This window comes from Ischnura elegans, chromosome 3 (genome assembly GCF_921293095.1).
Source record: "Ischnura elegans chromosome 3, ioIscEleg1.1, whole genome shotgun sequence".
Classification (NCBI taxonomy): Eukaryota; Metazoa; Arthropoda; class Insecta; order Odonata; family Coenagrionidae; genus Ischnura; species Ischnura elegans.
Genome location: NC_060248.1, coordinates 135,369,639 through 135,386,215, shown reverse-complemented (window position 1 = coordinate 135,386,215; position 16,577 = coordinate 135,369,639). Strand labels below are relative to the sequence as shown.

General features: G+C 39.3%; 1 protein-coding gene across 3 annotated transcripts in view; it reads left to right on the top strand.

The window, feature by feature from the left end:
- The window catches only part of LOC124156624 (regulator of chromosome condensation-like), a 48,689-nt gene that overhangs the window by 16,842 nt on the left and 15,270 nt on the right, over window positions 1-16,577 (top strand). For all 3 annotated transcript variants that reach the window (XM_046531271.1, XM_046531272.1, XM_046531273.1), the window contains exon 6: window positions 881-1,112. In XM_046531271.1, coding sequence (XP_046387227.1) covers window positions 881-1,112 — 232 coding nt within the window. The remainder of the gene's footprint in view (window positions 1-880; window positions 1,113-16,577) is intronic.

Here is a 16,577-nt window from a genome sequence, read left to right as displayed (position 1 = left end):
GAGAAAAAATCAGTGGCTGCCTGATGTAATGCGACAAATTGGTCGATCATGTATTCTTTAAGAACCAAGTATTGAAACTTTTACTTGGCAAATAAAATTATGCAGACAATCTCCGGTTTTTTTTTAACTGAGCTTTCCTCCTAATTTACATCGTTGGTGAAATTATTTTCATTCACTTCTCGCGGTTGTTCATTCAAATTTGCCATTCATTCAGATAATAAGAGTTCAACCTTGGAACTGAGTATCGAGAAGCAGTGGGGAAAACCGGACCGGTACCAAGAACCGAAAAAATTTAAGAACCGACTCATCCTTAATGGAGATAAAATAGATCGACCCTTTGTGTAAGTGCTAAGAAGAGCGGGAAAAAAGAGAAGTCTTTTAAAAACCTCAAGGAGAAGACACAACAACTTACCTAGTTGGCCACATTCTGAGACATGTTGGCTAGATGAAAATAATCATAGGACAGGGGGAAGGGAAGAAGGGCAAGGGATGGCCCCGAATGAGTTACGAGGGACAGCTTATGGAGGAGGTGAAGGAGAAGAAATACGTCACAATGAAAGGGTTAGCGGAGAGGATAGAGGAATGGAGAGCTGCGTCAAACCAATAATCTTAGAGGATTGTTGACTAATGATGATGATGAGCCGTTTTCTCTGTCGATTTGGATGGTACATGGCTCTTTTAATAACTGCTTTCAAACATTATTTTTCCTTTTTTGTGAGACTTCTTAAAATAATTGCCACTATATTACTACTGTAAGCTTGGTTTGAAGTCCACATGTGACGTAGTTCAGTTGTAATGAAGTAAACTTCCAGCCCTCTCAACTTCGTTAAGTAGAGGCACTGATATTGTAAGTAATGAGAGCCCATATTTTACATTTCAGGACTCCAGTGGAATGATGGGATTGAAAGTTGTGGGCCAAATTGAACGATTCCCAGTGCTCATGCTGGGTAGTGAGCACAGATCTGGTGGTGGAGTGCGCCTTGCTTCTGGATCCGACCACTTGGTCATCCTACTCCGGGATGGACATATTCTCACGTGTGGCTGTGGTGAGCAGGGCCAGTTGGGACGAGTATCAGAACGCAGAGCAAATCGTAATACCAGAAATGGAATTGGTGAGTGTTGTGGCAAGTCAGATGGCATAAATAAATCACCTACAGTGAAACTGCGTTAAACCGAGTATGGACTATTGCTAGACCCCCGCCATTATGAGAGATAGCTGAAGCACCATCAATTGACCTTATGATTAGCATGTAAAAATTTCGTTTTTGCGAGGCCCTTTTGGTGTTGACACTTGCCATAGCGAGAGGTTCTATCGCTGGAAAACCTTCACCAAGAATCTCTTTAACCCTCAAGCAGGCGCACCATATTCTCTGACACTAGCGGGCGCGCGTGGCACTCAGTGCAACACTTGGTTTTTCACTGATATTAATAAGAAAAACTCGAATTAAGAAGCGTACATCCATTACCTTGTTTTTTTAATAGAACTTTACATAGTTTAGACGAACAGTACAGATTTTAAAACACTTTTATATTTCAAAACTTTTTATTACATTTTTTTAAAGCATTGCCAAAAGCTCAATGTGTATGTCTTAAGGTTTTTTCACGCCATTTATGAACACTTTTTGCAGGTAGTAACTGTTTCACAGTGCTTTCGGCAAGAAAAGTTATTGCACCTACCACATTTGATTGTCGTTGATATGTTCTTTGCACGGCCACACTATACAGGCGGTCCCCGACTTTCGTACACAATGCGTTCCCGAAAACTTGTACGAAAGTCGAACCATTGACTTCCATACTAATTTGGGGTTACGTTCCAAAAGAGCGGAATATACGTACTAAAACCTTTTTTTCGCGGAATTCTTTTCAATTGACTTAATTTTAATTATATGTTAATAAAACTCCTCAAATCATCTAATTTCTTTCGAAAATACGCAGAAAATGCAAATAAAAGTTTAAAAAACAAGAACTCCGTTGGCTATCGAGTGAAACTTCCTCTTGGCGTTTAAGTTGACACTCCACTTATTACGTCCACTATAAATAAAAGGACATATCAAGAAGCATAACAAAATGTAGTTGTTGAACCCGCACTCTGGATACCTTTTAATTTTTACAGCAAAATTCGACATTTGGCAGGTGACATTCGTGATCGCGTATATTCCGCATGTTATTCAAAAAAGACGAAAGATAAACGGAATTCGGGTGATATTTCGTGCAATATCTTTGCTGAAGGTTTACATGAATTAAACAGCACTCAAACGAAAAAACACAATTAGAAAGAAGATCTTACTAGTAGTTTTATTGAAAGCTATTCGATGATGTCTAGTCAACTTCTTTTGAAAAATATCTTCAATGAAGGCTTTCTTCTTCTCTTGATAAAGGAGCCTATAGCAGGCAGTCTCTCTCCCAAATAAATCACCTAGATTAGAGTAAATTACCAACAATTCCCTTCATTTTATACGTTCGTATTGTTCGCATATACTGCCGATACTGCCATTTGAAACAATTGAATGTTGGGATGCGCAATAAACATCGTGGGAATTTTAAAAAAATTACAGACCAACGTCCGAAAGTCCGAATTTAGCGTACGAAAGTCGATTAAAAGGTGTCAATTTTGAACGTACGAAAGTGCGAATTGTACGAAAGTCGAGGACCGCCTGTATGCACTTTCCACGTTTCTTGCTTGCTGTCTCGCTCACCTCTTCAACTTGCAAGTTTTCATTTTGATAACTTGACAAGAATATTTTAATGTCAGCTGGTAGAGATAATGTTTGACCTGTGTTTTAAGTGTGCGCTCATCAATGTGTACGATGAGGTTTTCAGGAATGATCTCCTGCAATGTTTATCTGTAGGATTGTTTGCCCTATATAATATGTAAGCATTGATTCCAGCAATGTCCAAAATTCTATAAAATAAAACTAATGGCCACCTTTTGGTAATTCTGGACACAGAATACAAACTACACATTTGGTCAACCGTGTCGACACCTGTTTTCGTTGCATTGTAATCTAATATGATACATGGTTTATTTGAACCTTCATCTGTGATCCCCTCATCATGCATTGTTGAAAGCAACAACACCGTCTTGTTCTTCTTTGTAACATATGATAGGAGGGTAATATCTTTCTGAAACCCATAGAGATATGTCCCTACAGCGCGCGTCTTGCTTGGCAAAAATTCAAGCGGAATCTCTCTTTTATTTTTTTTCAGCGTGCCAATGGTTGTAATGTTTTTTGTAACGAGGTGCTTGGCAAGTGGATAACTAGTATACCAGTTATCTGTGGTAAGATTACGATTAGTTGCCTCTATTGATCTTACAAGCCTCTTACAACGTCTACTGGTGAGTTCGACACTAAATATGGATCTTTCATCTGCTTCCCGCAATACATTTAAAGATTATTGGTGAAGAATGTTTTAACATCACACATAGCATATAACTTTATCCCGTATTTCGTGGGTTTACTCGGTATATATTGGATGAAACTGCAACGTCAATTTCGTCAATTGTCACAAATTCACTCATATTCTATGTTTTTTGACAATTTCCTATGAACGAGTTTAATATTGTTCGGATTGCAGCGAATTTATCTGTTTGTTTTGGGAAATCCCTACTTGCTCTGTCATCAAATCTCACTGATTGCAAAATAAACAAAAATCGCTTGTAATTCATAGCTGCCCTTAGGATTTTCATTCCTGATCCATCTGCACTCCACAATTCTGAAGCATTTGCATGATGACCTTTTTATATGCCAATTAGAAAAAGTATACTCAGCACAGCCATAAATTCTGTTCTTGTCGTTTCCTTACAATCCCTATCCCTTGAATAGTGGACATGAGCAATTTTATTTTGAATGTGCTTGTTTGTTTCCATCACCATGTCATCAATCACGTCTATATCTATACATTTTAGAAAAGCCGCCGCCTCATCAGGTGTATTTCTTGCACAGAGTTTTGTTCCTGGGAGTGATTTTATAATGTTTTTACGCTTGATCTTTGTAGCACCGCTATAAGAAGTTTTTTTTCCACTTGCAAGATTTATCCTTTCTTCCAAAAAAATAATTGTTCTCACCTACAATATCAAAATCTTCAGCAGTAGTTGAACTCTTCCACGTCACCATCAGACATAGCTTCATCAGAGTCTCTGCCGTTATCACCAAGGGAAATATTTTCCTCATCTGTGTCAGCACTCTCCTCCTCCTTTCCTTCTTGTTCTTCGTCTGATAGCTCTTGTAGTACTCGCTGATAGTCTTCCTCGGTAAATAATCTTCTTGCCCTAAGCAGTGTGATAATTAGCTTTTGAATTTTTCTACATCAAAATTCTAAAAAAGGACAACATAATATCCAATGGAAATTATTCATAAAAATGTACTCACATAATAGGGCTCACATTGGAGAAAATGCCACAGGTCGATTTTCAAAAGTTTTCTCTCCACACACAGCTGCTTCTACACACGATACACTTAGCTGTTAGTTCAACGTGATTCAGAAAAGGAATGGTGAAAACTCTTGTGCTCCCACCAACTCACCTCACCCTACATCGTATAGAAAGAAACAATGTTGATCTATAAGTGCCGCTATGGGATAGTATTACATCACCAGGCGCGCGTTACACAGAGTGCAACAAAGACGACCAGTTCAGCTACTTATTCTTTTTATTTCGAAATTCGAGAAGCCATGCGCTTTAATCACAAACAGAAATCTTCATAGTGATACAAAGAAGGAATAATTGGCGCATTTGGTTAACTGACCAACTTCTATTAATAACGTGAGACCGAAGCGGCACAATGTTGCACTTTGTGCCACAGCGCGCCCGCTGGAGGGTTAATTGCTGGCGATGTGTTGGAAATGAAGGTAACATTGAGTGCTTAGTCTCAAATTCATTTTGTAAACTGGCGTTCGATAAGTAAATACAGTAGAACCTCGGTTATACGACCCTCACTTATACGATGACCTCACTTATACGCCGATTTTTTTTGGTCCGGTGAATAACCCCATATGAACCCATGTTTTTCCAACCTCAGTTATGAAACTCTTCACCTATACGACGACCTCGGTTATGAAACGTATTTTTCCAGTCCAACGTGATAAAATACCTCACTTGAACGACTTGTCAGAGAACTGATCTACGAGAAGATTGCGGTAGGCGCGCCGATTTTAGTCACAGGAGCGGGGGTAGTATGCGCTCATTACATAGATATGTCAATGAAGAATAATAAGTTTTAATAATGAGTGATGCTGTTTATTAGATATTAATTTTAACTGCAGTAGATGATCGTTAATCCGGAATATCTATCTCTAACGGAAGATTGTCTAGAATTTTCCATGGTTGTGCTTCCCGTCGCCCAGCGAAATAACACCTAAATGAGCCGTTAAAAATCCTCGCGTACCAAAATTTTGGCTTCCAAGGTCATCCAAAAAAGATTATCGTATTTGTAGTATGGACGTAAGCCGTTGGTGATTCAACACGATGGCAAAAACAGCATGCGTGGACTCTTTCCGCGGGCTAATCCCTCATCCACGGGACGAATTGAGCCGGAGGAAAGTTGCTTACGCGGCGCGCAGATCAAAACTAACCCAACTTGTATCTGCGGGTTTAAATGAAATATAGTTTGACCTTGACTGCCTGGTGGCAAGCGTTTATTTTTTAACTGAACGAGAGTTAGTACGAATGCCCTCGGAGAATAACTCGCGTTGTCAGTAGTAACGTAATCATTAAAGTCCAATTCAAAATGCGAGAGATAAGGCAGTTCCTTTCGACTCAGGAATGACTTATAACCATTATATCGAAGTACAAAAACAGTCTGGTGTTGTTTTCAGATATGGGGAAGCAAAATATTACGTGAACATGAGTCACACGGCTTGTGAGTCGAAGTTCCCGGCGCTGAATTCGCGGAAGAATGCCGGCAGAGAAGCTATACCCGGTAGATTCATTCTATTATTACTAAAATGTCATGGGAAAATTCTTTTTTAGTGCGTAAACATTATTGAGAGGGGAGATTTTTCCGGGCTCTTAATCTACTTTTGTCCATTCATCACTGACAGCAGTTGCGCGATTATTTCAAATGCTCACTTAAAAGTTTTCTAAGCACCGGAAAAGTGAACTTAGTCACGGAATATCCGGGGTACCAGTGGCATAACTAGGTATATGCTTTGGGGGTGACGGTAGTACCTGGGGGGCAGCTTCACCCCCCACCCCTCCGAGGCAATGGGGATTCCCGTAAAATTTAAAAAAATGGCATGCCTGTAAATATATTCTACATCATTTTGGCACATAAAATTTAACTTTAAGTAGATGCAGTTGCTGTTTATCAAAGCTAGACTTGTGTTTAATTTTTTTTTAAATTTCTCTGAGGCTTTGGAGAGAGATCTATCCCCTCATCCCCCAACCATAATTACGCCACTGCCAGGTGCTCCATATTATCTATGGCATGGTATTTAGAGGGAGGTAACCGACAGCTGGGGTCATTTGCGCCATGAGGTAAGAGAGGGAGTATAGAAACCCTGTGTTGGAATTAGCCAGGTTGTAACGATAGACTTAACCAGGGCTTAATGTCCCATCTGCCGGACAGTGTGTTGCACTGGAAGTTCCGTCCAAACTACTCTCAAGCAGGGATAGAGCCATCTCTGAAAACTTTCTGCCTCTGCTATTAACCCGGGTCCATAGGGTGTGAAGCCTTCATGATGCATTAGTGAAATTTTGCTCCCTATACCATTTTTCCGAACTGACGGCGGCTGGGTGGAAAATAGAAACTAGCCAATGAGAAGCGCTGCTCCTTCCACCCCTCCGCTCCCCTCCATCCAGCTGAACGGCGTTGCCATCCTTGGGAATAACGGTACTTTTGGGGGCGGCAGAATGAGTGCTGTGCGATCTCCAAAGATTCGGCTTGGCAACACTGCTAGCTGGAGAGCAATGTGCACTGCTCAGAGTTCGGAGAGAGACTGCGGGCTCTTCCTCACTTTCTCCTGTCGCTCTTCTGTGATTGGCTAGATGAGTGGGTGGGTTTCAAGCACGCTCAAGGTCAGCCGCCGTCAGTTCAGAAAAATGGTATAATTACGGGGTTAATTTGAATGACTTTCCTCAGGTATTTCATTTCTTCAATCTCCAATCTGGGGTTTGCCTATAGGTGATAAAATGAATTTCCTGAAAACCGCTTTTAATGAGTCAACTTTTTTTTTAAAAATTGGCTTCTCTGTGAACATTTTGTGTCATCATTCCGAAATCTCTCCAGTGTGATAGCCTTGCAGCTTAGTACCAGAAATGCTAGTCGTTCATCCCTCGGTTAAGTTTTTCAGGAATGTAAAATTATATTTCTCTTAAAGTAACACATCATCTGGTGTGTTACTTTTGAGAAAATAAGATCATTAGGCTTCAATTTCTTGCCTCCAAATGAGTAATTGCACCTTGGAAACAAACCAGCCCCTATAGGAAAGGATTTCATGCTAAATACCGAAAAACCTCACATATGAAACTTCCTCACTTATGAAACTTTTTTTGGTTTTCCGCTGAAAGTTTCATAAGTGAGGTTCTACTGTAGTTCATTTTGGTGAAAATGTTGCAGCATTAACATTCGCGAATACTCGATCTTCTTTTGTTCCTTGGGTGGCAGAAAGCAGTCGACAGCGTACCTGCACGTCCATAAGTTGCATGAATAGAGAGCTTTTGAAGGTAGACACCATGACCAAAAAATGCTAACACGTCTTAGCAAGTAAGTGAATATAATGGAGCAATACGAGAGTGGCGTAGTTAATTTATCTTCCTCTTTTCTCTTCACAATTAAAAAAAAACAAGAGCACCCGAGAAATCCAGAACATGAGGGGTTGGAAGGAGCATTTCAATAAATAAAAGACTAGCATAGCATATATGGTTGGAAGCTTTGTTTGGGTGGTTTTGCCCCCTTCAATCCACGGGAACTACTGAGAAAGGGGCTATGCTTAAGGCTAAAGCAGAGTATTTCAGTGATAGATTGAGAATCGAGTACTTCAAGTATTTGGAAAGTTGGTTATACATACTAATTTAAGGGCGAGAAGTGTTATCTCCCTTGATAATTGCTGGTGATTCCTGCGGTGTAGACCCGAAGCTGTGGAAGAAGGGACTTCGATCCTAGCGGAATATCTTAAGAAGTATTCCCAACATGATATAACACAGACGAAACGGAAGGTTTCACAACTCCCTGACAATACCCTAGCAGCATGAGTGTTTCTTGCAATGATGCTTCTGGATGCAGGTAATGCTCTGTTAGCAATGAAAAGTTTATCCTGCACTTTTAGTTTATTTAATTTAAAAAATTCTGCATTCTTCTTCATGTTTTGCAGTCATTATTTATAATGTTAAATCAATAAATTCATACTTGTAAGTTTTGTTGATCTTAGGGTCCATCAGATGCGTATGCTTGGTCATTTCTTTGTTGCATATCTTACCGATGAGTGTTATATTAGTCACAGTTTCTTGCAGCTTGCTTTTATTTTACTCAAGTGACATCAGCATAATATTTGTGTTATATTTTTTCATGGAATAATATCACGTTAATATCTTTTCTTATATTACCAATTTTAATGGTAATGGCCCTCTAAATGACTCGGCAAACTACAGACCTATATCTGTACTGTCTTGCCTTCTCAAAGATATTCGAAAAACTCTTTTACCATCGTGTAATGAGTTATCTCAAAACCTTTAAAATACTGAAAAATGCTCAACACGGTTTCTGTAAATCCAAATCCACAAGTACAGCCATCTTTCAGTTATTAAACCAACTATGCACAGCTTTTCAGGAACGCAAATTAGCAGCTGGTGTTTTCTTTGATCTAAGCAAAGCCTTTGATCGAATTAATCATGAAATTCTCCTCTCTAAACTGCAGTCAGTGGGCATCTTGGGGAAAGCTCTCTCCTGGTTGTCATCATACCTAACTGACCGTCAGCAATTTGTCAAATATACCTCCAGAACAGCAAAAAGCATTACAGTAGTTAAGTCAAATCCCCTTACTGTGAAAGCAGGAGTACCACAGGGTTCTATACTAGGGCCATTGCTGTTCCTAATTTTCATTAATGACTTGCCAGACAAACCCCTCCTCCAAAATGCCATTCTATATGCAGATGACACCTCAATCATTTCAAGTGAGGTAAATAGGAGCGACCTAGTCAATACCACACAAAGCAGTATCAACAGCATGTCAGAGTGGTGTCATGATAACGCCCTTCAAGTCAACATTGACAAAACAGTTTTTCTTCAGTTCCATGGCAACCGGTCTCCATGTACCTCAAGTATGATCTTAAATTTTGGTCCTCACGTGATTTCCCGGGCATATTCAACAAAATTTTTAGGTGTTATCCTCACTGACAACCTTGACTGGTCATCACATATTGATTATATAATGAATAAACTATCCACTGGCATATTTATTATAAGAAAGCTGGCTGAAGTAACTACCATTTATACTCTGAAGATGATATATTATGCCAAAATTTCTCCTCACCTAACTTATGGCATCATCTTTTGGGGTAATGCTAGCTGCTGCCACAAAGTTTTCTCTATGCAGAAACGTGCAGTGAAAGCCATGGCCAGAGTTTCTATGCGAGCACCTGGCTTACCTCTTTACAATGATCTGAAAATACTAACATTCCCATCACTGTACATTAGGCCGGCCCTTATTTTTCAGAATTGAGAAAAGTTATGTTTTCCTAGTCTCAAAATGATCCAAATGAGGTTCATATTCACGTGTTAAAAGTTGGTTACTTTAAAATAACGGCAGCCCGTGCCCCAAGGGCCCTAAGTACTAAGGACCCTCAATTGAGATTTTTGAGGCGGAAAAAGTGCTAATTCTATGTAAAACGTAAAAGTAAAGCCCTTTTGGGCCGATTTTGTGTTTGTTTTGACCTATCTCTAAGCGTTTACGAGATATTGTCCGTCGTAATGCAATCCACCCCCAAGGGCGCTACCCCGCACCGCGGCGCCGCTGAGGTACGGCCCGCACCACTTACTAGAGACTTCCCCTCCACCCCCTTCCCTCCCTCGGCACAGACTTTGCTCCTGCTGGCAATATTTGCATGCTAGTGGTACAGAATTGAAAAGTTCCTCTTGTGTCATGATTTATGTTTTTAAAGCATACAATGTCAATCTTAACCCTTCAACGCCGTCCTATGCACTGTGCACCGACCCCTTAAACCTTAGTTTGTTGCCACCATACGACCGCGCACAATTACCGCATGCTTTGTTCAAAAGTGCTCTTTATGTACAAAATTTTATAAGTATTTGATACAATTGTGTTTGTGAATTATAAAGGAATGGAGGAAATGAGCAGGGCTTCCAGGGCCATAACAGTTGATAGAAAAATTCTATGAAGAAGAAACGAGGCAGTCAGTTCACATTTGTAGATCAATGTGGAGAGATAGGTAGTTCTTATTTTTTAGTGCGCAAAGGATAGAATTTGCTAAGTTTTTTTAGGATATACGGAGAAAAGTGGCGAAAAAAACTAGTTTATCATGAACACACGTGGCGTTCATTTTAAGAATAGGCCAACAAGAAAAAGTATGAAATTAAGACTAAATTCGCACATTGAAGTGGTTGAAAAAGAAAGTGAAGAAATACTTGGCTCAAAGTTACTTACAGTGAGAGAAGTACTGTGTGTTTCTCTATAACCTGATGGGTTTGAAATATATCAGACTTAGTGCGAGAAAAACAGAAAGAAATGCGTTTCATCCATGGAACAAAATGAGAATTCCTGTCATTACAGAAAATAAGGTGACTGAAATGTTAGAAACATTACACAATGAATGGATGAAGGTGCGACGACATAAAGAGAGAGTGGGAACTACCGTGGAGATTTAGAGAAGAGAATCTTTCGTAACAAAACTTGATGATTTGTTTGATATTGCAAGGGGCGGTGCTATTGAATTTTTGACGCTCGCAGTTAATCTCTCAGATAAATGTGCGTGGGATGAAGAAGTAAAATTCTAATGCAGTCAAATAGGAGCAGGAAATGCAGCTATTGGTGGAATAGATTTCAATATGCTCAAGAAAACAGAAAAAGTTGTGGTTTCCCGCTCCTTGTGTTGCATCTGCTCCCAACAGTGACTTTCAGATCCTAAAATTACGAAAGTGTTAACCTGGACATAGCGAAAGGAGTACAAAAGAGGTTTTCAAACCACTTGTGGTACCTGAATGAGGAGTTCATAGGCCTGTCATTCTTTGACGGATTCTTTTCTGGGTGTGAAAAGGAAAATGTGATACGCCATATGAGGACAGGTGAGGGAAAATATGATCCACCAAAGATGGCATTCTATAAACGTAAAGACCTGAAAACGGTATCTATATGAAATGTTGTCACTACTAATTCGAGAAGGCTATTTGATGCATTGGAAATATGAACTGCATTCTTTGATGTTTCCACGCAAGAATGGTATGAACATCCTGATTACAAGAACGATTTGCAAATTATTCGGGGCCTTCAAGCAGTAGATGATTGTGCAGAGAGAGGGGTGAAACTAATTCAACATTTTAAGTCAGTCACGTAGAAGAAAGAGAGCTTTCAAAATAAATTACTAACAATAAATGTGAATTTTCATCGTGGCACAGCCCCTAACGTGCGCAAATACACTTTAAATGCCAAATATGGGGTGTCAGTGAAATATTAGAAACACGAAAATGTATTTTGTTTTGGTTAATATGTACTGAAATTCATGGACAAGTGAAAATACGAGTAAACTGATCACTTTGATTGGAAGCATTGTCAAGGCAATTTAATTCTTTTTAACGCAAGCACATTTCTTCAAAGACTACATCTTGCCATCAGGAGCAAAGTCTGTGCCGAGGTAGGGGAGAGGGTGGAGGGGAAGTCTCTAGTAAGTGGTGCGGGCCGTACCTCAGCGGCGCTGCGGTGCGGGGTAGCGCCCTTGGGGGTGGATTGCATTACGACGGACAATATCTCGTAAACGCTTAGAGATAGGTCAAAACAAACACAAAATCGGCCCATAAGGGCTTTACTTTTACGTTTTACATAGAATTAGCACTTTTTCCGCCTCAAAAATCTCAATTGAGGGTCCTTAGTACTTAGGGCCCTTGGGGCACGGGTTGCCGTTATTTTAAAGTAACCAAATTTTAACACGTGAATATGAACCTCATTTGGATCATTTTGAGACTAGGAAAACATAACTTTTCTCAATTCTGAAAAATAAGGGCCGGCCTACTGTACATACTCAACTGTGCCTCTTTTGTTAACCCGGGAGTGGTCGCCGCGGGTCGCTCCGACCCGCACGCAACTATTTATATCTGTCCTGTATGTGCAAAGTAACGAACGGTCTTCACTTTCCGTGTAGCTGCTTCTCTAAAACCCTGCTACCATACCCTGTTGAGTTTCTTCAGTTTCCGCTCGTTTGTTGACCTAGTCGTGCATGTGCGGGTCACCCTGACCCGCAGCGACCATTAGCGTTGTCAAAAATTGTGGTTTGGACCTTAGGGTTGGGGTGAGTGGAGGTCGCGATGATGGATGTATGAGTTGAGGACTGGGTTAGGGGCCTTCCGTGGGGTCGGGGGTGGAGGCCCTGGTGTGACATGACTTAGTGCAAGGGCTGCACCTTCAGAGACAAGGGGCCAGTGTTTGGCGTGACATCAACCGAGAAGCATCTATTCTGTTATGTGAACCATTTCTATTGTTAATACAGTCCACTAAGTATCTTTACGCGTCTTTCATTTCATTAAAGTTACCACCAAATATGGCCGAGATCGTGACTAAAAACACTATAGTTGAAGAAACTAAAGCCCTGTTGGGTTTATTGTATTACGCAGGTGTGTTGAAGGCTTCACATCTGAACGCAGAAGAGTTGTGGGAAGAAGTGCGTCTATTCAAGTGTGTAATGTCTTTGAATCGATTTAAATTTTTGCTTCGAATGCTAAGATTCGATGATAAAAGAACCCGAGTGCAGAGGATGGAAGTGGACAAGTTAGCACCTTTCAGGGATGTTTTTGAATTTGTTGTAAAGGAATGTAAATCAAACTTTTCTGTTGGTGAGTAGGTACACAACAATTGACGAAATGTTGTGGGCCTTCCGTGGAAGGTGCGGTTTCAGGCAGTATATGCGGAATAAGCCTGCGAAATATGGTTTGAAGGTGTTTTCATTGGTTGACTCACGAACATTTTATGCACTCAACATGGAAGTATATCTTGGAAAACAACGCCCGGGACCTCATGAACACATAAGTCAAACGCCATCTCCAGTAGTAGTCAGGCTTGTTGAACCGATAAGTGGAAGCAACAGAAACGTCACTTATGATAACTGGTTTTCTAGTACTGCCCTTTCTAATGATCTCTTGCAAAATCAAAAACTCACCACAGTTGGGACAATAAGGAAAAACAAAAAAGAGATTTTCTTCAGAGTTTTTGAGAACTAAGAATCGAGAAGTACACTCGTCAATTTTTGGTTTTGCCAAAAACTTGACAACACTCGTATCTTATGTCCCAAATAAGAACAAGGTTGTTCTATTGACCTCCACCATGCATCACAGTAAAAGTATTGACAATGCCACAGGAGAACAAAAGAAACCAGAGATAATAACATTTTACAACGCCACAAAAGGAGGAGTTGATGTGGTTGATGAAATGTGTGACAATTACTCTGTCGCCAGAAAGACAAATTGTTGGCCCCTCACAGCATTTTACCATATTTTAGACATCATAGGACTAAACTCTCTCATCATTTGCTCCTGAAATAACAAAGAAAGAAAACTTGTACGAAGGAAATGGCTCAAAGAGTTGGCTACGGAACTAGTTACACCTCACCTTAGAACTCGTCTTCAAGGATCTCTGTCAAAGTCAACCCGTATCAATATTTTGGACATACTAAAAGAAGACATTGTTCGCCCTCCAGTAGAAGTCCTGAACAAGAGAAAGCGGTGTGGACTTAGCGACCGTCAAGGCAACAAGTCGGCTCACAACTGTGCGTCATGCAACATCCCTGTCTGTGGCTAACACTCCAAGCCCACTTGTCTCAACTGTATTGACATGGAATAAATGGTGAGCTTTTTATATTATACACATAGGAACTACACAATATTTTTACACCTGAAAGTTTTGATGTGCTTTTATAAATAATAAATTTGTGTATCTAATCAAGTTGTGGGTTTTGTAGGTTCACGCGTGGCCAAGATACCTCAACTATACTGACTTTGGGATGCAACTAAACCAATAACTGGACATTTGTAGTGACATAAAGTTGTGGAAGTATATATTAGTTCTTATTGGAAAAATATTATGAAGTAATAGTGGAAGTTTTCTTTTAATCTATGTGATAAACCATGGCTCATTGATATTTCGTTTTTTTTTTAAGAAAATATGTACAACATTTTCATGCTTCAATAACTTGAAAACTTTTCCTTATAACAATAAGCCATATATTTATCTTTTATTTCTTTATAACCTATGTTCAATATTAAAGAGTGAAAAATTATTGTAAGTAAGCTAGTTAGCCGTAAAATTACTAAAAAACTTGTACTATGACAAAAATCTCATTTTTTGTGATACTTTTTCTTTAATTCCGAAAAAAATATAAAAGCAATAAAATGTCTTTTTTAAACACATGGTTTGAGTTTATATACCTTGGAACTGAAATGTATAAAGCTATAAAAAAAACAAAAATGTAAATTAAGCTTTAAAACAATTTCTTTTAGTGCGGGTCAGAGTGACCCGCAGCGACCACGTAAGGCTACATGTTAGGCGCGACTACTCCCGGGTTAAGAATAACCCTGAATACTTTCCAAAAAATGGTTCTCTCCATAATCACGCTACCAGAACCACCAATGACATTCACCTCAAAGACTACCATAGCACTTTCTGCCAAAAAGGACCCCTTTTCTCCCCATCAAAAATATACAACAAGCTACCGTATGATATTAAATGTCTTCCACCTACACCATTCAAGAATGCTTTGAAGAAATATTTAATGGAAAATAACTATTATAGCCTGAAGGATTTTATGTTGGGCTCGGAGTAATCTTTGCCCATCAACCACTGAAATTGTAACTTTTTTTCTTTTATCTGTAAAAATTGTAAATGTTATATCACTTCATTTATTTGTAACTATTACTTTAATTATTTACTTTATTCTGACGACTTCCAATGTCACCGGAACATGTGATCTCTAGGAACAATAAAAATTATTATTATTAATTCAAATTGCTTTTATTGCAGTACTGCGGTAAACTCTGTGTATTTTTCAAATATGTCGCGAGCATAACACCGATAAAGGAAATTTTTTTTTTTTAAAGCAACTGTAATCACATCATTTTGCATGCTTAGCAAACTTTTTACCATAGATAATGAAGACATTATATTAGATGATAGAAAAAGTCGTTCGAGGCAGGATCGTTCAACAACCTTCCACTGTTTTCATCTGCAAGAACAAATTGGATACGTTATTTCACATATCTGCCACGTTATGTACAGGAACAATAAACATAAACCAATGGAATCATTTGAGGCATTAAATGGCCGCGATACAGTTATATCAGTAATTGTTTGAATTTTCAGCGGAAAATACCAAAATAGTAGAATGATCACGTAAATGCACTAAGTACATAGAAAAATGGCTTCGTTGGTTGTGCATTGGGATAATGATTGATTGCATGATTTTCATTCAATTAGGCACCTATAAATTGAATTGCTAGTTTGTTATTAATGGAATTTAGTGATGCTAAAAAACATTCCCTTTCGTCTGGAATTATGCTAAAGTTTATAGGATAGATATGTCTCTGTCGCTACACCAATTCTGTTCCTACATAAGTGTTGACAGTAAATTTATTGGCTATTATTTGCTCCACCTCCGATAAAGCGATAATTCACCGTAGCAAGTGTTTAATTGAGCACCAAGGGGTCTCATTTTATCTAGGTTGCACTGTATGTATGTGTGTGCATATTATCTCAACCTCTCTTTAGCTGTCACACCAAAGAAATTGTCATCTCATTTTATCAAAAACTGGAATTGGATGAATTTAACTTTGTTAATTTGCTGTGCCAATTTAATTTCAACTAAAGCCCATGCGACATCATTGAGGTTCCGGCTGTCGCCGTGTGAGGCCACCTTGGTGCGAGGCTTAGAGCGCCACTACGATGCAGGCTGCTAGCAGGTAGCGCTTGGCTTAAATAAGGATTATTAATACCCTATCAAACGAAGGAAACTTTCCGACCATAGACAATTTTAATAGGTGATTATTAAGAGATGTTTCTCTAAGCTCTGTGCCTTATGCATGCATTGGTAATCTCAGACGATGTAAAACTCCTATCTACTCGTATAGCTTCTATGTCCCTGTGACGTCACGTGGATTGACATCGCATGGGCACCAATTTGGCCTTCTTCAAATGAGGTTAAAATACACTAAGGGTGGGTAACGAATCACAATCAATGCCTTTCACTTTCTTTGATGAAGGAAACTACCCTATTAGGATGTTATCATATGACCATTTACCGATCATGTTGGAAACTGACTGAGCATGGTCATTCAAAGATTGGTCATCATTTGTTGAAACTATTTCTGTTGTGTTATGAGCATGCAATCCTGGTGAAATACTATAATTACCAGATAAAGAAAATGGTG